The following is a 21,342-nucleotide window of genomic DNA, read 5'->3' on the forward strand; positions in this document are numbered from 1 at the left end:
GAAATGGCCACAACACCAAAATCCAGGTACCAACCCATGCTGCAAGTTCACCCACCTTATTCCAGCTGCTTCTGGCACTGAAGTACACACATATCAAGACAACATCCTGGTTGCCGTTGCCCTCTCCAATCTTGTAAACCGATCACAGAGCTCACTACCCTCAACCTCCTGTACACTGGAATTTCAATTCAGGTTCTCACACTCCTGCTGCGTTAGTTTCAATCCCTACCTCCATCCAACCGAACAGCGATGGCAAATTTCCCCTCAGGATATTGGGAACCCTCTGGTTCAGGTGAAGACCATCTTGTTAGTAGAGATCCCACCTTCCCCAGAAAGAGCTCCAATTATCCAAGAATTCAAAACCGTCCCTCCTGCACCATCCCTGCAGCCACGTGTTCAGGTCTGCTCTCTCCCTGTTCCTCGCTTCACCAGCATGTGGCAAGGGAAACGAATCAGATACAACAACTCTCATTTGCTCTCACTCTAAGCTTCCAACCTAGCTCCCTGATTTTCTGCCTTAGATCCCCACCTTTCTTCCTACCTATGTCGTTGGTGCCTACATGGACCATGACTTGGAGCTGCTCCCCCTCCCAAAAACACGATCAGAGGCCCCAGAGGCACCTGGGAAGCAACAAACCAATCGTGAGTCTCTCTCGTTCCCACAAAACTTCCTATCTGTCCCCCTAACTATGGAGTCTCCAATGACTAAAGCTCTGCTTCTCTTCCCCCTTCCCCCCTGAGCAACAGGGATAGACTCTGCACCCAAGACATGTGCCCCATTGCTTACCCCAGTAGGCCGTACCCGCCAACAGTATCCAAAACAGTATACTTGTTGTTATGGGGAAACCATCATCCCATTTCCCCCCTCAGTCGAAGCAAAGAACTGAGACAGTATAGTTTTACCTCCATCTTTATTACGGGCCCTGGAGGGAGACAGAATGATTGTCCATGTGCACAGGTATATGAGGTCTCTATCTTCTCTGGAATAGCAGTTTCTTAATGAATTATATAGTAATTTTACAGGGATAAGCATCCAGATAAGGCAACATGCATATTGAGCATCAGCAGTAAAGATTAGGCCATCTGCTGTTCCATAATGAATGTTCTTAACCTTAACTGGCTTCACATAATGAATACTCTTCATCTTGTTAACTAACTACATACTGAATGCTTCCAATATTGTTAAATAGTTGAATGTAATGACTGTGTTTCCACCTTGTTAATCCATTAACTTTGTCTCTAGCACCCCCCATTGGTAACTAAGTTCTTATTTCTCATCTTTCACAAAACTCAGAACTTAAGCTAAGTTAACGCTTTCCCTGCTTGCTTATACCCTATACACATTCTCATGCCTCCTTTCATCATTTCATGATAGCCAATGGCATTACCAGCTTTCATGAAACTCTGACAGCCAGTATTTAAGCAAGTTATTGATGCACAACATGCAGTGATTATACAAAATTACTAGTCTGTTACAGTAAATAGAATTTGAAGAATCTTTTCATGTGGGGAAAAATAATTCACAAGTTCTTAAATCAACAGTCCTTAGTGACCACTCCATTCCCTCCAAAGTAGAGTGAAAATGAGCCAGTTTTCCAAAGTTTCCTTCAGTAAAGTCCAACCTGAAAACAAAATTCAACCTGTCCTTGCGCATCACTCCACAGAGAAATCTGAAGTCTTGATAATGGCAGTTAAACACTTAACAAAACTGACGAGACTGCCATCCTTCCGGAGATGCTTCAGTTGGAGGATACCAGTGCATCTGAGCGTGTGGTGCAGCAGCTACAGCTGCAGGCTAGATGAACACATCATTCTTTGCTGCTTCTGCTCCCACTTTGCTGTTAAACGTAACAAAGCCAACTGGCTGTTTGATGTTAGCTTGATCAGTGAACCTTCATTTCCCTAAATGATCAAAAGACAAGGTAAACCTCATGTGGTTTAATGTCCATAGGAAGGCCACTGACAAAAAGCGTTCCGACCTCCTCTTCACTATTGTTAGTTTCTTCACTTTTCATGCTCGTGACTGAAGAGCTGAGTGAATCAGTTGATCAGGTTGTGGAGGGGTGGGTGGTGGTCTGAAGGCATGCTTTACCTCTAGAAATTCTAGAGAGGATGTTAGCTTCTGAAAGTATCTCTGCATTTCTTCTCTCATTCCTTCCTTGCCAAGGTGGTTATCAGTATGAAGTCAATCACACATTTAACTACACTAAATTATGTCTACCCATTTCAACATTCTTAGGCATCTTGAAGTCTGTTACTCTGTTCACTATTAATGACATTATCAAGTTTTATACAATCTATAAACTTCTAAAATTGTGCTACCTAAACAATTCAGTCAGTCAATTATAAACAACAACGATTCTAAAATCAAACCCTTGGGGGACCCATTTCAGGATATTCAAAAATTATTTTTCTTTAACAAGTTAATACTTGATCAATGTCAAAGCTTTCCAGAAAAGTATTTCCAAAATCTAGAACAGCAAGAAAACAATAAAATGCTTCCTGTGCTTTCGCAATTGAAGAGGCAGTTTCAGTTCAGATTTAAGTCTCAAACATTAATGGGAAACAAATGCTGAATATTTTAAAATATGTTCTCCAAAATGAAACTTCCCAAATAAAGCACTAAGAATTACAGTGGCAACTTTGGTAGAGATCAACATTGTTTGTATTTACAATATGAAGGGGGCCAATGAAGTCTTAACAATAATTAAGATAACAAACAGCTCAGCCTCAAGTTCAAATATTCTCTAAAATCTTAAAACATCAAACTTAAAACGCACTCTTCTTTTTGTGAACACTCTGCATTAAAAATACAAAGATATTTTAATACAATATTCTCATCTGATTAAAGCATGACCACTGACCTAACTGTTTTTTAAAACAAGCATTGTTGGATTTGGAACAACTCAGGGTCTTAAGGTTCTCATTCAATTTGTTTTGAGGACATAATGTTGTACAATTTCAATGTACAACAAAACACATTGAATTGAGATCCGGATTCAAATAAGGCAAAACACAGTTACTTAAAAGGATTTTCTGAACCAGGATTTTAACAAACCAGCATTCTTAAACATCAAATACTCTCAGCATGGCACAATTTACACTGAAACATTTTTTCAACCCAAGTATTAATACAACCTTAATTTCAACCCTTTTTCGTTTTTTTTGTATCCTCTCACGGAAATTACACTTGTAAAAAGAGAAAGCCCTCTCAGCAGACCACATGGCACCACAATCCAAGCCACTCTTCCCCCAGAGCCTCAAAATTTCACCACCAGGGGACTTGAACCCCTTTCTCACTTTACTCCTCAAGGAGGCTCAAGCTTCAGCACAGCATGGAGGACTGGAACCTCAAATCAATCCACCCAGTAGATTCAAACCTCAAATCACACCCACTCCAGGGGACCACAGGAGATCCCTGCATTGCCTGCCAGTTCCCTTTTCTACCCCTGACGGTAACCCATCTACCTTCTTCATGTGGCTGTGGAGTAACTACCTCCCTGTAACTCCTCTCAATAACCCCCTCCACCTCCCAAATGGTCTGAAGTTCATCCAGCTCCAGTTCCCTAAGATGGTTCTCGAGGTGGAGGAGTTGGGTGCACTTAGCACAAATCAAGTCTTCTCCCCTTGCATGTGCCTAAATACAGTCTTTGTTTCTTTAACTCAGACTCCAGAACGAGCATTTTTCACAATATTGCCTCTAACTACTTAGCTTTTTTTTGGATTAGATTCCCTACAGTGTGGAAACAGGCCCTTCAGCCCAGCAAGTCCACACCGACCCTCCCAAGAGTAACCCACCAGGCCAATCTCACCAAGCCACAGAAAAAGTGTGTTTAGGGTATCTTTAAGCGTTTTATGTCTAGAACTGTCCATCAGCTATTTATTGCTTAGGTCGGTCAGTTACTTTTAAACACTGCAGCCTTGAGGGAGGCGGAAATTCCAGGAATTTGATCTGGCAAGACTGAAAGAGTAGATTGCTCTGTGCTGCACGGTTTTAAGTTTTCTGAGCATCGTTGGAACTATTCCATGATTCTTGTTTGTGTCTTGCAGATAGGAGAACAGGTTTTGGGGAGTCAGTCTATGAGTTACTTGCTGCAGGATTGCCAGCCTCTGACCTGCTTTTGTCGCCAGGATGGGTCTGGGTGGGATGCTCTTTGGAAGGTTGGTGGGACTTGTTGGGCCAAATGGCCTGCTTCCACACTGTGGGGATTCTACATATGGCTAATCCATTTCAGTTTCTGGTCAATGGTAAGCCCTAGGATATTAATACTGCAGGATTCAGTGATGGCAATGCAATTAAAATGTCATGGGTAGATTGTTAAATCATCTCTTTTGGGGGGGGATGATCATTGTCTGGCACTTGTGGTGAGAATGTTACTTGCCACTTGTCAAACCTAGATCATCCAGATCTTGCTGCATTTCAGCATGTCATCTGATAGAGTATAGGACACTGCCTTGAGGAAGTCCTGCTGTGATGCCCTGTAGCTGAGATAACTGACCGCCAACAGCCAGGCATGATTCCAACCTATGTTGAGTTCCCTCCTCCTCCTTCTACCCCTGATTCTCATTGTCTCCAGATTTGCTCATGTTTCCTGATTCCAAACTTGGTCAAAATGTGGCTTTGATGTCAGGGACAGTCCCTTCCACCTCATCTCTAAAATTCAGCTCTTGTCATTTTTTAATCAAAGCTGTAATCAAGTCAGGAATCAACTAGCTCTGGTGAAATCTGAAATTATGCGTCAGTGACCACATATTGTTAAGCAAGTGATGCTTGATAGCACTGTTTATGACCCCTGCCATCACTTCATAGATGTTTGAGAGTGGACACATTGGGTGATAATCAGCCAGGTTGAATCGGTCCTACATGTGTACGCAGGACACACCTGTGCAATTTTCCACACCATTTGGTAGATGCCAGTGTTATCGCTGTACTGGAACATCTTGACTTGGTGTGACAAGCTCTGAAGATCAAGTCTTTAGTACTACAATGGAATGTCATCAGGGCCCATAGCCTTTCCAGTATCCTATACTTTCAGCCATTTCTTGACCTCCAATGGAATGAAATGAATTGACTGATTGAAGACAGGCATGTCATGCCTGGCACATCTGGAGAAACGAGGACAAAGCAGAGATGGATTATCCACTTGACATTTCTGGCTAAGACTGTTGTTAATGGTTCAGCATTATCTTTTGCAATAACATGCTGGGTTCCTTCATTATTGAGAATGGGAATATTTGAGAAGCCCCCTCCTCCAGTAAGTTGCTCAACTGTCCACCACTATTCATGACAGGAAAGTTTACATCTGATCCATGGTTGTGGAACGGTTTTGTTCTATCACTCAATGTTACATTGTAGGTGCTCAAATAACCTTGTTTGTTGCTTCAGATTGACATCTCATTTTTAGGTAAGTTTGACACTGTTCCTGGCATTTCCTCCTACACTTTTTGTTGACTCAGGGTTGTTCCCGGACGTGATAGGGATGGCAGAGCAGGGGATATGCTGGGCTAAGCGGATGCAAATTATGTTGGAATATAGAATTCTGCTGGCATGCAGCACTTCCAAGGATGCCCTTGAGATACTACATTTGTTCACAGGTTGTCTCATTTAATGTGGTGACAGCACCACAAAACACAATAGAAGGCATCCCCATTGCAAAGACAGGACTTCGGCTTGACAAAGACTATATGGTTTTTGCAGGTTTTGCAAGGTTTGCAGTTCAGGTTGAGGTTTAGGGTGTAGGTTTGCTCGCTGAGTTGAAGGTTTGATATCCAGACATTTCATTACCTGGCTAGGTATCATCATCAGTGGCGACCTCCAAGGGAAGCAAAGCTGTTGTCTCCTGCTTTCTATTTATATCTTTCTCCTGGATGGGGTTCCTGAGGTTTGTGGTGATGTAATTTCCTGTTCATTTTCTGAGGGGTTGATGGATGGTATCTAGATCTGTATGTTTGTATATGGCGTTGTGGTTGGAATGCCAGGCCTCTAGGAATTCTCTGGCATGTCTTTGCTTAGCATGTTCCAGTCGAAATAGTGTTTTTTTTTCATCCATGTGTAGGACCACGAGGGAGAGAAGGTAGTGTCTTTTTGTGGCTAGCTGGTGTTCGTGTATCCTGGTGGCTAACTTTCTTCCTGTTTGTCCTACCTAGTGTTTGTGGCTGTCCTTGCATGGAATTTTGTAGATGACGTTGGTTTTGTCCATGGGTTGTACTGGGTCTTTTAAGTTTGTTAGTTTTTGTTTGAGAGTATCGGTGGGTTTGTGTGCGACTAGGATTCCGAGGCTGTCATTTCTGAAACTTCTTTGATGTATGGTAAGGTGGTTAGGGTTTCTGGCTGTGTTTGGTCTGCTTATCGTGGTTTGTTCTTGAGGAATCTGCGCACTGTGTTTTTTGAGTATCCGTTCTTCTTGAATACGTCGTATAGGTGGTTCTCCTCTGTTTCCCGAAGTTAGTCTGTGCTGCAGTGTGTGGTAGCTTGTTGGAATAGTGTTCTGATACTGCTTCGTTTGTGTGTGTTGGGACAATTGCTGGTGTAGTTGAGTATTTGGTCAGTGTTTGTCAGTTTTCTGTATATGGACCCATATTTTTGGTTTGATGGTTGGTAGGGCTGTTTGTTCTAGTCTTTGCATTAGTCTTTGCATAATGCAAAGACTAGAACAAACAGCCCTACCAACCATCAAACCAAAAATCTGGGTCTGCTACGTAGATGACACCTGTGTCATGAAACAAGATAGAAGAGACATTTAACATCATCAACAACACCCTCACAGGCATAAAGTTCACAGAGGAGGAAGAAACCGACAACAAACTCGCATTCCTGGACATCACAGTTGAAAGAAAAAGGACAACAGACCTGCGTATACAGAAAACCGACAAACACTGACCAAATACCCAACTACACCAGCAACCATCCCAACACACACAAATGAAGCAGTATCGGAACACTATTCCAACAAGCTACCACACACTGCAGCACAGACGAACTTTGGGAAACAGAGGAGAACTACCTATACAACGTATTCAAGAAGAACGGATACTCAAAAAATGCAGTCCGCAGATTCCTCAAGAACAAACCACGACAAGCAGACCAAACACAGCCAGAAATCCTAACCACCTTACCATACATCAAAGAAGTTTCAGAAATGACAGCCACACTACTGAGACCCCTCGGAATCCTAGTAGCACACAAACCCACCAATACTCTCAAACAAAATCTAACAAACTTAAAAGACCCAGTACAACCCATGCACAAGACCAACGTCATCTACAAAATTCCATGCAAGGACTGCCACAAACACTACGTAGGACAAACGGGAAGAAAGTTAGCCACCAGGATACATGAACACCAGCTAGCCACAAAAAGACACGACTCTCTCTCTCTCTCTCCCTTGTAGCCCTACACACTGATGAAAAAACCACCATTTTGACTGGGACAGGCTAAGCAAAGACATGCCAGAGAATTCCTAGAGGCCTGGCACTCCAACCACAACGCCATAAACAAACACACAGATCTAGATGCCATCTATCAACCCCTCAGAATACGAACAGGAAATGACATCACCACAAACTCCAGGAACCCCATCCAGGAGAAAGATATAAATAAAAAGCAGGAGACAACAGCTTGGCTTCACTTGGAGGTCGCTACTGATGATGTTACCTAGCCAGGTAATGAAATGTCTGGATATCAAACCTACAGCCCAGTGAGCAAACCTACACCCTAGACTATATGGTGGTCACTCTTACTGATACTATTGTGTACAGATGCACAGGCTGCAGGTAGATAGGTGAGGAAGAGATTAAATATGCATTTCCTTTCTTGCTGGTTCACCACAGACCTAGTTCTCAAGAACCCAATCAATACAGTCAGCAGTGGTACACCGACCTACTCTTGGTGGTGAACATTGAAGTCCCCATCCAGAGTTCATTCCCTTATCACTCTTTGTGCTTCGTCCAAGTAGTTGTCAATATGGAGGAGCACTGATTCATCACCTGAGGTTTGGAGATGATGTGGGGTAATTAGAAGCAGGTTTCCTTGCCCATATGTAATCTGATGTCATGAGAACTTCAGGAGGTCATAAATTTATAGCACTTTTTAGGATGATGCACAGTAATGCAAGACTCTGCAGTTAAGCACCAGTCACAGATAGGTGTAATAGAATAGAATTCAAGTCTTTGCCAGTTATTTGTAAAATAATCTATATAAAGAAATCAGATCAATGTCTCATACTTTAATTAAATCTTTTAATTGAAAGGCGATCAAGAAAGAAATAATTTGCCAAACAGTAATCAAACATGTATACAGCAGACAGCAAGCACATTTTTCCTGAGTCTACTTAAAGTTTCTTTTTCAGAAAACAATTAAATTTTCAAGAGATTCTCAAGTAGAACACCAAACTCTATAGGAGACAGATTTTGGTACTGAGCAAGCAACTTAAAAAGGTGAAGCATTCAAATCTCACAATGGCAAATAGTGAAGAAACATTTATTAAATTTAGAAACTGCAAAGTAACCACACACCAAATTAAAAAAAAATTCAATGGGTGCATTAAAATCCTAGAGAAAAAGTAAACCATCATTTCGAGTTGGTTAGGGCACTTGTACACGTGATACTATCACAAGTTAAATCAGATGTCAGAGTGAAATTTGGCTTTATATTGTAAGTTTGTTTTCTATTTCTTTGCTGTGGTGGGCACTGAACATATTCACAAGAGACTGACAATGTACTTTTATCAAAAGAATATAAAAGTTTATTAACACAAAACAAAAAATTATATATCAGAAATAAAGATTCAACCCTTTTGTACTCAACAACCTTATATTAAAATCTTCAATGATCATGCAGTCTTCACTCAAGTTCCTTGTTCAGTTTCCACAGCTGTAATGTTTTTTTAATGGCAACTTTTTCAATTTTGCTATTTTCTTTAGTTAATGGGTCATCCTAAGAGCTTTAAACAGATAACACAGTTCACTTATTAATTAATATGAACTCCTTCAACTCAAGTCTTTTGCAGTCTTCAACTTTTAGAACTTTGTATTAAATAACTCCAGTTGCATTGCCCATTCCTAAGTATTTAGGATTCTGCTAAACTACCACCTCTGCTGTTAGAAACTTTTTCTCTGAATGAATCTGCACGCTATCTGACTTCTTCTGGATTGTTCTGACTTGGTGTTCTATTCAACCCTTTGTTCGAAGGCATTTAACAATTCACCTCAAAAGGTTATAAAGAATTAATTTAAATGGATGCAAACAAAACATACCTCCAGACATCATAATACCACTGAAAGTTTTTCAGTTTAATTTTAGATGTGTTCTATGTTATTTCATTCTTAACACCCAAGTTTGATTTGTGACACACACACACACAAATCAAACTTGTTTTGTGTTAAGAATGAAAGAACGTATCATTCCTGTATTTTAAATCCAAACCCAAACCATATTATGAACTTTCATCACATTACTTTCTCAGGTAATTCAAAGATGGACAGTAAATGCAGATTTACAACCATCACCTATATGTGGCAGTCTAATTAAAACCCGCAAGTATGATTGTTAACTTGCAGACATTTTTATACTAATTGCCCATTTCAAGATAATGGCATTCTACTGTCCAATCAATACTACTCCCCTTACTTATATTTGCAGCTAGTACCTTGTCAAATGCAAGTAATTCAGAAGCAGTTAGAACAACGCAGGCTGACAGTTTACATTTGCAATTACAGCCATTGGCAAGAGACTACTTCTTTGCCATTAGTAATTATGGAAGCTTTAAAAAAAAGTGTCTTCCAAAATCAATTTGCTGTGATGTGCGGATCAGGTAGGTGAGCAGTACAAAACCTCAGTACAGTGGGAGAGAGAAAAATAACAAAGTAAACATGACGAGGTGTAAAGACAAAACTTGTTAGTGCATGCTGAACAAGTTTGCTCTACAAGCTCAGATGATTTTAAAATTTTAAGATTGCAATCAACAGCTATTTTGCAACCACTAGCTGCATTTAAAAGCATTTTATTCTAGGAACGAGCCATTTTCTTTTGGGGCTTATAAGCTGTCAGCAAGATGACATATGGAAAGGAATACCTGAAATCTCATGGTTAAGACCCATTCTACTCCCAGAAACACGTAACAAATGCAGTTGGAGATGTTGTTCTATGATGGGGCTCATAAGCCATGCTGGTACCCATGAACCCATGACTGGTGAGACAAATTTCCTAGGTGGACAATCGTATTCATGAACAAATAATTGCTGACAATGACAATGAGCATCTACAAGATGGACTGGCCTAATTTCTTCCCATGAATTGAACTATATCAAATGATAGCTATGAAATTAGTACAGCACTGCCCCACTTAATCCAGAGGTATATCATGATAGCTGTTAAAAAAAAATTGATTACACTGCTTACCCCAAAGCCTGCACCATTATTTAAGTATACCTTAACTACATTGCTGTTGAGTGCGAAGGACATTCCAGATTTTAAAAATTTACTTTGATTTTACAAAGTACAAGTGAACAGAATACTTTGAATTATATACCAGTATACACACTTACATTTTCAATAGATTCTGTAAGATTGAGTTCTCAATGACTAGGGAGACAGTCTGAAAACAAGAGTTGAACTGAAGCCAAAGAAGCGAAGGAATTTGGGTACATACAAATCACAGAAAGAAGCTACACAGCTTTAAGTCCATTAAAAACATGTTTCCAGCAACAGTTTTATTTCTAGAGAGAACGAAAAAGTGAGAAAAACCAATCTACATAACAATAATGCCAGAAGAGAGAGGATATACATATAGAATAAAGAAACAACAGATATATGAGTTTTAAAGCTTTGAAAGAAAAGCTTTAAAAGGTAGGTTTGTAAGGAGAAAATCCATTTATAGTGGAGATCTAAGTTACATTTTATAAAAACAAGTTCCAGTGTGTTCTCAATTAAAATTGTGGTTGCATTACTGAAAATCAGAACTTTATGTAGCACTGTGTTAAGTGAAACAAATTATTATGGGAGATAATATTAAAAATGTAGTTCAGTTCTACAGGACTCTCATCAGAACAAAAAAATGTCAAAACATACCTTCCAAATTGAAATATTTTACATTATTAAATGAAATAACTTGTAAAATAAATTATTTTTAAAACAAATTGCAAGTTACAATACAGGAAACTCGCTGTATTCCACTGACTGTTTCCCTTTCTCAAATGCTTGCCCTGAGCCAAGATTTAGGAAAAGATCAGCAAGGCAGGAGCAGCTTTGAAAAATCATCTTTTAAAACAAAGATGACTAGGTCTGAACACTTCTGAAGCATCAATACTTTCACTTGCATGACATCAGAGTTCCAACTTCAGATCGAATCTGGATCTTGAACAGGAACTCGTCAGAGAGAGAAGTAATGACAACTCAGAGGTCATGAAGCAGGGAAGCACAGGAAACAATATTAAAATCAATCTTGAGTCAAGGTTAGGAGGCCCATTTGTGTCTCACATTTGAAGCAAATAAACATTAAATTAGGCAATTTTAAGTAAGGACTTATTGGATTCGTTAAACAATCAAATTGGGAATTTAGGTGAAACTCACTTATCCGGAGGCTAGACAAAATATGAAACAAGCTAACAAAAGGAGCGCACGACTGACTACTTTAGGTGCATTTAGCATTCAATCAACTACCTCAGCCACCTATCTCCCTTCCAGTCATAAACTTTCTCCAAGACACCCAGGTTGTCCTAGCTTTAAACTCTACAGAATCAAAGAAGTCTTGTACACAGAAGGTAGTATGGCCAATCACGCCTGCACTAGTTCTTTAGGGAAGTATTACCTAGTGCCAATCCCTTGCTTTTCCCCAAACCCTTGCACATTACCTTTATCCAAGTAATCATCCAATGCCCTCTTGACTGCCACAACTGAATCGGTCTTCACCATACTGTAAGGCAATGCATTCCAAATCCTAACTTTTTGCTGAGTGAAAAACCTTTTTCTCACATCACTCTTAATTCTTTAGTACATCACATTAAATCTGTGTCTTGTCCTTTGAACAAGAGAATTTCAAGATTTTCAAAACCTCAAACAAATCTCCTCTCAACCCATTTTATCTCCAGGGATAACAGTTCTAACTTCTTCAATCTATCCTCATCAGTGAAGATATTCATTCCCGGAATCATTTTCATAAATCATTTCTACACTCTCTAATGCATTCACATCCTTCCTATAGGATGGTATCCAGAATTGAACACAACACTCCAGCTGAAGTTTCACAAGTGTCTTGATACAAGTTCAGCATCACCACCTTGCTCTTTTACTCTGTCCCTATGAATAAAGCTGAAGTTACTATGCTTTATTTGCTGTTCTCTCCAGCTGTCCTGCTACCTACCACGATCTGTGCACATACAGCCAGTACCTTCCGCTCCTGCCCTTTTAGAATTGTACCACCTATTTTAAAGTATCTTTCACTGTTGTTCGCACTAAAATATATCACTTCACACTTCTCTGCAAAGACCATCACTTGTCACCTAGCCACCCATTCTAGCAACTTGTCTATGTCTTCTTTGAGCTCTGTACTGTCGTCCTCAGTTTATTACACATCAATTTTGCATCATCTGCAAACTTTGAGGATGTCCCCTGCCCATCAAGATTTAGATCAGTTAACATAGATCAGGAAAAGCAATAGTCCCAATACCAACTTGAAGGGCAACATTTTCACACAGAGTGGTGCATGTTTGGAATGAGCCATCTGAAAAAGTGGAGGTGGGCACAATTACAGTACTTAAAAGGCATCTGGATGGGTATATGAATAGAAACTGACCAGTTTGGAATGTCTGGTCAGTGTGGACGAGTTGGAGCAAAGGGTCTATTTCCATGATGCATGACTCCAGGCAGTTGTGGAGTCCGTGGGTCATTACTGGATTACATTTCTCCCCACCCAGCCTCATACAAAAATAGTATCCCTTATTCCCAATTCCTCTGCCTCCACCGCATCTTCCCCCAGGAGGACCAGTTCTGCTCCCCAGTCCTTCTAGATGGAAGTGGTCATGGGTTTGGAAGGTGCTTTCTAAGGAATCTTAGTGAATTTCTGCAATACATCTTGCATGCTTTACATCAGTGGTAAATGCGAGCAAGATGTCTGTGGAGGTGGTGCCAGATTAAGCAGGGTGCTTGGTCCTGGATGATGTCAAAGTTTCTTGAGTGTTGTTGGAGCTGTACCTATCCAGTCAAATGGGGAGTATTCCATCATATCCCTGACTTGTGCCTTGGACAGGCTGGGATAAAAGGCAAGTTAGTCACTACAAGATTCTTAATCTTTAATCTGCTCTTCAAATGACAGTATTTCTTTAGCTCGTCCAGTTTCCAGATAACAGTAATCTCGAGTACGTCAGAAGAGGGAAATTCAATGCTAGTAGTGACATTGTGACTGTTATTCCTTTTATTGTACAATGTCACATTGTGACTATGACAAAGGCAAAAGATTCCTCAACCTTCTTGATTGGTCTGCAGCCTTTGACATAGCTTTAGATGCATATCATCATCATCCAACTAGGTGGGATTGCATTTCCTAGTTCCATTCTTATCCAGTTTATCAAAAAGCAGAAAATTGCCAATGGCCGTTCTTCCAATTCCTACTCCGTTACCTTTGATTTCTGCAAAAGATCTATTCATAGCTGCTTCCTTTCTCCATATGCTGCACCTTCAACAAACTTGGATAATTTAATTCACATACAGGTGATCACACAATCTCAATACCAACTTTCTTTTCCTCTGACGTTGCTAGATTTTCAAAGTGCTAATCTGGCATCTAGTACAGGAGACAGGAAAAATGAATAGTTTTCTGCATCTGCATGAATTTTAAGGTGTGGTATATTCTCATTTTCGCAATTGTAGTATTTTGTTTATAAGTTTCAAATAGTCAGAAAACAAAACATTAAAAAAAGAGACAACATAAAATCAGAAGCTTACATTCTTTAATCACAAATTTTCATTAGCACCAACATTCCAGAAAAAAAACTTGCCTTTTCAATTGTTTGTTTGAAGTGTGCTTTTAAAAGTGTATCATTCCAAAATTTCATAATACATCTCAAGTAAAATAAAGTGGAGATGCAAACATGCCTGATATACCAAAGTAAAACATTATTTTTCTGTTTTATATTATGATTTCCCAAATTCAGAAATATTTTGCAGCAATTTACAAACTTTTTATCAGTTCTGCTTGCAAAGCAAATACAATAGATCTTGTTCATGTTGCTCAAATACAATTTTAAATTTACATACACGCATTTCTGTTGTGACAGCCAATGACATGATCACCACCTCTTTGCGACAAATTACTAGATTAGCCTCACAAAAGTGATATGAATTAACCCACCTACATTACCAATGTCAACTCGAATTTATGCATCACAAACAATCAGAATATTTTTCTTGGTCTTTCTGAAACAGCTACCATAGGCTAACGTTTTGTAGAGGACCAGAGATGGACGGGTTGAGTCTGCACTAAGTAACATGCCAGTTTGTTAGCATGATTCAATCTCCACCTCAAAACCTGGGTTGCAAAATTTTTCCATGCTGGACAACCTCTAATCAAATCCCAAACTCAAGAACACACTGTCACTTTAATTGGAAGCAGCAATATACTATTGCATATTACAGAACCTCAATCAGGTGCAGAAGAAAGAGCAGATATGTAGAAAATTACTAATACAATGAAACAGCATTAAGAAATAATTTCAAATATCCAATTTATTGATTTTTAAAATCCAAATGTCCAAGTTACAGAAGACATCGAAATCTGCAAATGCTTGCAGAACTTATTTAGCAAGTCCAACAAGAGAAGGGACAACTCTAGATTACGTTCTAGGGAATGAAGATCGAAAGAGCATCACCATGGAATATTTTAGTGCAAGTGATCGTACATCAACTAGATTTAGATTTAACATAGTTGTGGAGAAAGATGGAACAAAGAGCAAAAATTCTGAAATGAAGCTCAATTTTACTCGGGTGAGATGAGATTTGACGGAAGTGGACTGAAAACAACTTGAAAATAATCAGTGTCAAATGCACTGAGAGATATTCCAGGAGAAAAAAAAAACAGTATGAGCTCTTAACAAATACATTCCCACTAAAACTAAGAGAAGCTTCTAAATTTCAATCCCTGGACATCAATGAAGGCACAAATTTTAAAAAAAAGAGAGAAAAGGCATGGAAAATATTGGAATAAACCAAGAAGGATCACTAGACTCAAAACATAAACTCCATTGCTCTCTCCACAGATGCTGCCAGATTACCACAATCAGTTCAGGTCTTCCTGGTATAGGAAAGAAGTTGTGAAACTTGCAAGGGTTCAGATATGATTTCCAAGGATGTTGCTAGATTTGAGCCAGAGAGAGAGGCTGAAAGGCTGGGGCTATTTCCCCTAGAGCATTGGAGACGGAGGGAAGACCATATAGAGGCTTATAAAACCATAGGAGGCATAGATAGGGTAAATAGACATGGTCTTTTTCCCCCAAAGCAGGGGAATCCAAAACTAGAGGGGATAAGTTTAAGGTGAGAGGGGAAAGATTTAAAAAGGGACCTAAGGGACAACTTTTTCCATGCAGAGTGACGTGTGTATGGAATGAATTGCCAGACGAAGTGGTGGAGGCTTGTAGAATTACGACATTTAAAAGTAATCTGAATGGGTACATGAATGGACAGAGTTAAGGGATATGGGCCAAATGCTGACAAATGAACTACATTAATTTAGAATATCTGGTCAGCATGGACAAGTTAGACTGTAGGACCTGTTTCCATACTGTACATCTCTATGATTCCTTGAAGGGAAGCATCAGCTAAACATCCAAAATGTCAAGCCCCTTCAGAATCTTGTGCTTCAATAAGATCACTTTTCAATCTTCCAAAAAAGACAAGGAGTGTAGTTTCCAACTTTTCAATCTTCCTAAGATGACTGTTCACCTCAATTTGGTCTCCCAGGGGTGGAGAGATGGAAACAGTGCTTTCCATCCATTCTATTAACTGAAAGGTTAAAGCAAGTGCATTGATTCCAAGTGATCAGCAGAAACATTAGACAAAAATGGAGGACAAATGTTTTCACCTAATGGAGAGTGATGTTCTGAAACTCTGCCCGAAAGGGCAATAAAGTCAGATGTCATCGTCACATTTTAAACTACTGGGACATGCGTGAGAAATAATGTAATTTTCAGGGCTACAGATCAATAGCTGGAAAATGAAATTAGGAGAAATAGCTTTCCTTTTAGTCAACACACACATACCTGTAATTTTCTACATTACTATCTATTTCATTCTCACCTTAAATGTGGAAAAAAATTTAAACAAAAACAAAATCAGTTGTCAACAAGGCCTCACAGTTAACCTGGAAGAGCAACTTCCATGAATTAACTAATTTTGTCGCTTCTTCCCAAATGCTGAAGAACATTGTGTCATCTGAACAAATTGCTATGAACCTTGTCAAACTGAAGTGATCACAAACATTAAGATCACAATTAAGGCTGCTAGTGGTGAGGATCCAACTCCACCAGGCTGTCAGCAGGTTGAATTTATGGGAGCACAAGTAGTAGTGGTCCAAATCAATTAACAACGCATACTAATCAGTTTGAAATAAGTGACACAGGCTTTTAAAATCTAAAAGTCCTTCCTATCAATATCATTCCACAAATTGAATATCCGCCCAGTAAAGAGTCTTGCTAAATTGAAGCAAGGATAACCTGTTCTATTGTACAGAACAGATATATAAATTTAACCGTATCATATTACATTGCTTATCTTACCTACTTCCCTTGTACAAAATTAATGGCAAATATAAATTTGCTTCCATGTATGCAATAATCATGGTTTTTTTAAAATTTCAACGTTTTCTTTGTATTTGTGCAACAATCTGCAGCTTTTCGTGTATGTAGTTGAAATATTATAAGTATATTGAGTATTTGCAATAAATCAACATGGACATTGCAGGCTTGTATAGATGTGTAGATATATTTAATTTGTTCTTTGCCACATTTGGCTCTCTTTATCTAAGCATACCCTTTTGAATGTTCTGCTGATCCAACATAAATAAATTATTCCACTTTACTTCCCCTACAAACATTGTACACTGACCATGATCCAAAGGGACAAGCTGTTTTTCTTTTTGCTGTATACTCTCACTCAATTGCTTCCCCAACTGATTAGCATTTAAAGAATACAGGTTGTCAAGCAATAGCTACCAATTTTCAGGTTCACCATGTGCATTTCTGAAGTTGCCTCTTATTCACCACCGGATGTGCGCATCATTGACAAGTTGAATATTTGTCATGCATCCCTAATTTCCCTCAACATGGTACTGGACAGGTGAAGTCCATCTAGTGCGGTTACACAAAAGGTCAAATGCTGTTCAATAAAGTGAATAGTCTTTGTGTACACTGCAGCTTTGGATTAATCATAACTGACCAAACTCAAATCACCATGTAGTCATAGTCATAAAGTCATATATAAAATCAAAATATTAAACCCATATTATAACATAAGAAAAAGCATTATGCTATATATTGTCACACATGATTGTGGTTACTAGTGATTTTACAGAATGGCTTCAAAGATATCAAACCAATTAGTAAAATACAATTTGATCTTCTTTACAAAAATCACAGGAACTGAATTTGCTACATGAGGCATTTCATCATGACTGATACTACATGGCAAGAAATCCCAAAAGTTAAAAATGTTGCAGTTCACTTGCAATATTGTTTTTTACCCAAAGACCACGTCTCAATTTTCGGCTACTTAATTCACTCACAATTGATTTTCTAAACAGCATACAGCTTGATCAACGGAAATATTTTTCAACAAGATCAGTTAAAAAATCAAAAACCATAATATAGTATATCTTTACACAAGTACTGAAAAAATGTACTCCACATTAGAGATTAAAATATGACTCATGGGACAAAATGAATGTGAGTTTCACATGATAACAATGAAAAAAATATAGAGTAAAATTTCTCTTGGATTATTTTAATCTTGCAAAATGTATACAGTTTATAAATTTAAATAGAAAAGTCCTCAGACTGTTATGTATTTGGTAACAATCATATACTGAATGCAAGTCAATTGACTACATTGATCTGCAAAACTCCCATCTTTAAACACTTTTATAATGCTTAATTCAAGTTCTGAAATAAAATATTTGTTTGCAGCACATATCCAAAAAATAAGTAGTGTCGATTCAAAGTGACTTTACAACTCAAGTATAGCAAGAAGCCCCACTATTAAAATTTCATCCACAGGGTATATGAGCATTTTGGAAATTAGTTATCTACGATATATTGTGCAGATTAGGATCAACATCTGTCTGGAGGAAAGGTTGAAGGGCTGTTTGTGTACAAAAGCTGCAATAATGCAACATATCCATTGTGCAACAAAATTAGTTACAAAGTCTACAAATGAATATGTCATTTGTCAACTTTCTAGGTGCTGTATTTACAAAAGATTGAGGCAGGATTTGAAATATTTTTGTAACATTCTGGCATTAGAAGTATTATCAGTTTCATCACACAATTGTCAGAAATACAAATAGTTGCTAGAACAAAACAGTTTAATCAAGCACAAACTATGCAAATCAGGTGTTCTGAGGAAACTACAGCAACCCAATAAGTATTTTTGATGGAAAAATACAGTATCAGAAACCGGCTTAAAGCTTTAACATCCCTTCATGCTGATACACATAATGCTGCATTCAAAAGGATGGAAAACATGCTAAGTCAAATTCTAACTTCAATTCAATAGTCTTACATTATAGCTTTTAATGTTACAAAGTGGAATATCTGACATCCTCCCTGCAAGTTTCAAGATCTATTACATAAATAAAATTTTGGAAAAATTCCCTCATTTTAAATCAGGAGTTAAACATAGGTACATTAACCACAACTCATATCAGGCAAAAAGCCAGCCTTAAACAAGATAATCCCTATGGCTTACTAAAAGAAATCTAGACAACACAAAGGTTGTTTACAAGATTGTTCAATACTGTAAAAGGGGTTGTCTCAGAAATTAAATAGGGCGATTTAATACTGTACCACAACATTCCGGTCATCCTTAATTGTGACAAGCACACGTTATTTTTATTGTTAATCACTACTCCTTGCACTCCCTGAAAATCTACAGCATTCTGATTTTTTTTAAATTGGCCTTTTCCATCAATTTTAAGGCAAGCCCTTCATCCAGCTGCAAGTAAAAGATTGGCAATGCCACAAAACAGTGAGATTTTTATTTACGCCTTGCAAATTGGTATTTAGTTTTATGGTATTCCAGCAAAGATGTTTTGTTTTAAAATTGAAGTTTGAATACTGTTTATCAACATACAGTAAACTATTTAGTCTTTCAGATACTCAAAACACTTGTCATGAATATCAACTACATTTATAAATTAATTTACAAGTGAAGCATATGAAATGTATACAACATAATTGTCCTGGTTTATGATTTTTAACAGCATGAAAACATTGTCCTTTTCAAATGTTACTAATTTTGATATTCTGTAACAGAAAAATAACCACCTACTATATCTTCAATCTGGACTTAGAGCAAGCCAAATCTTAACCCATAACCGGTTTAGTGTCCTACAAATGCAATTGGACTTGAACAGGAATATGTAGCACTCCATAGATGCTCTCAAATCCACTTTGAATACTCTCTGCTGCATTACTTAAACATGACCAAATTACATTTACGTACTGTCATACCAAGTTACTCAAAAGTTGCCAGATAAATTAAGTTGAAACAAGCTTAATTTTTTTATTTCAAACCAATGCAACTTTTCTAGAGTACAATATATCATAGAAACGAATGGAAGCAACTGTTATCGAACATTAACCTCAAAGTTTTACACATTGTGCAAGTTAATCACGTCAAAAACTTCTACTCAGCTTGTTCAAAACATCTGAAATGCCAATTTTATTTTGAACCAGTAAATTTGTATGACACTATTGACTGGAAATAATATCAGCTGCCCAGTATACAAAGCAGGCTACTTCAGAATCCAAATGCTCCCAAAGCACAATACTTTCATACATGCTTAAACCAAACTTCATTCTTAGCCACAAACTGCCCATCAATTCTAATGCCCAAGAAAAAATTGCCCCAAAGATATTGGCCATACAATTGTCAGTGATCAGTGAATCTGCTGTTAAATTAATTAAACTTCCATAACATTTAAAATAGACAACATTAACCATCCTCACAAAAGGGGGAAATAAAAATACTGGGACAAAGCAAGACTGAATACCACTACACATTTTCAACCATTTTACAAAATATACCCCTTCTACACAAATTAGTTTTACTATTTTGAAAGAGTTATAAAGCAGGATTTCCAAATAAATAAAAATATACAATAATTATTGACATAGTATGTAAAAATATTTCCAAAGATCATTTTGATGAAATGTTTGAAAAGAATTGAAGTTTAGTGCCCTGATATCTCACAGGCACTTGGAAAAGTTCAGTTCTGGCAACAAAATTGACTAACCGAAAACACCTGCCTTGTTTCATGTATACGAAGTACTTCCTTCCAGGTAGCTTCTGTACTGCTCTAAATGCTGTGGAACACCTCAACTGTAAACTACTGTTAAAGTGGGTCACACCTGTGCAGTCTTTTGATCTGCAAGTTTAATACATTTTAGATCAACTTGCCATAATACTTCAAAACCCCAAGAACAAAACCACAGTTTAAACATCAATTTCAAAAAGCCTAAAAAGCATTATTTTGTTTCTATAAACGTAATATAAATCTAATTTTCAAGAGCAAAATAAGAAGGAACGTTTGTAATTATATTACTCTTTCACTAAATGAAACCCCTTGTCCCAATTTCGAATAGATTTAGCAAGAATTGTATTGAACTGAACATAAACGTTATAAACGTTACCGTAAGTAATATTGTTTTAAGGCAAACGCTGCGTTAGGGCAACCTTTCGGAAAGTTTAACTCCTCCGTTATCTGTGACCATTTGTTCTTGTCAGTTACCTGCAGCAAAGAAAACCTGATTAATATGCAGACACATTATCAGATACCAGAATATACCATCTGTTCCTTCAACGGGTTTTAACAACACGACCTGAGCCGCAATTTTGCTTTAGAAAAAAAAGTCAGCAACAAAAAGAAACAAAAAACTTTGTAGTACTTTCCTGGTTCAAGCGACAAGAAAAAGGGGGTCGAAAACGTTCATATTTTCACCGTCTTAGCCATCCTATGGGCCTATGTGAGGCCTACGATTTTCCCCCTGAACCACGAAGCCTGATACAGAGAAGTCCGTCCCCTCCGATGCGACGAGTGAAGAGAGGCGAACGAGTGGTGCGAGCCTGTCTCCTGAAGA

General features: G+C 38.2%; 1 protein-coding gene across 1 annotated transcript in view; it reads right to left on the reverse strand.

Moving 5' to 3' along the window:
- The window catches only part of arid2 (AT-rich interactive domain 2), a 136,950-nt gene that overhangs the window by 114,439 nt on the left and 1,169 nt on the right, over positions 1–21,342 (reverse strand). The window contains exon 3 of the mRNA XM_072551951.1: positions 20,896–20,993. Within this exon, the coding sequence (XP_072408052.1) occupies positions 20,896–20,993 (98 nt within the window). The remainder of the gene's footprint in view (positions 1–20,895; positions 20,994–21,342) is intronic.

The sequence above is a fragment of the Chiloscyllium punctatum genome, chromosome 32 (genome assembly GCF_047496795.1).
Source record: "Chiloscyllium punctatum isolate Juve2018m chromosome 32, sChiPun1.3, whole genome shotgun sequence".
Classification (NCBI taxonomy): domain Eukaryota; kingdom Metazoa; phylum Chordata; class Chondrichthyes; order Orectolobiformes; family Hemiscylliidae; genus Chiloscyllium; species Chiloscyllium punctatum.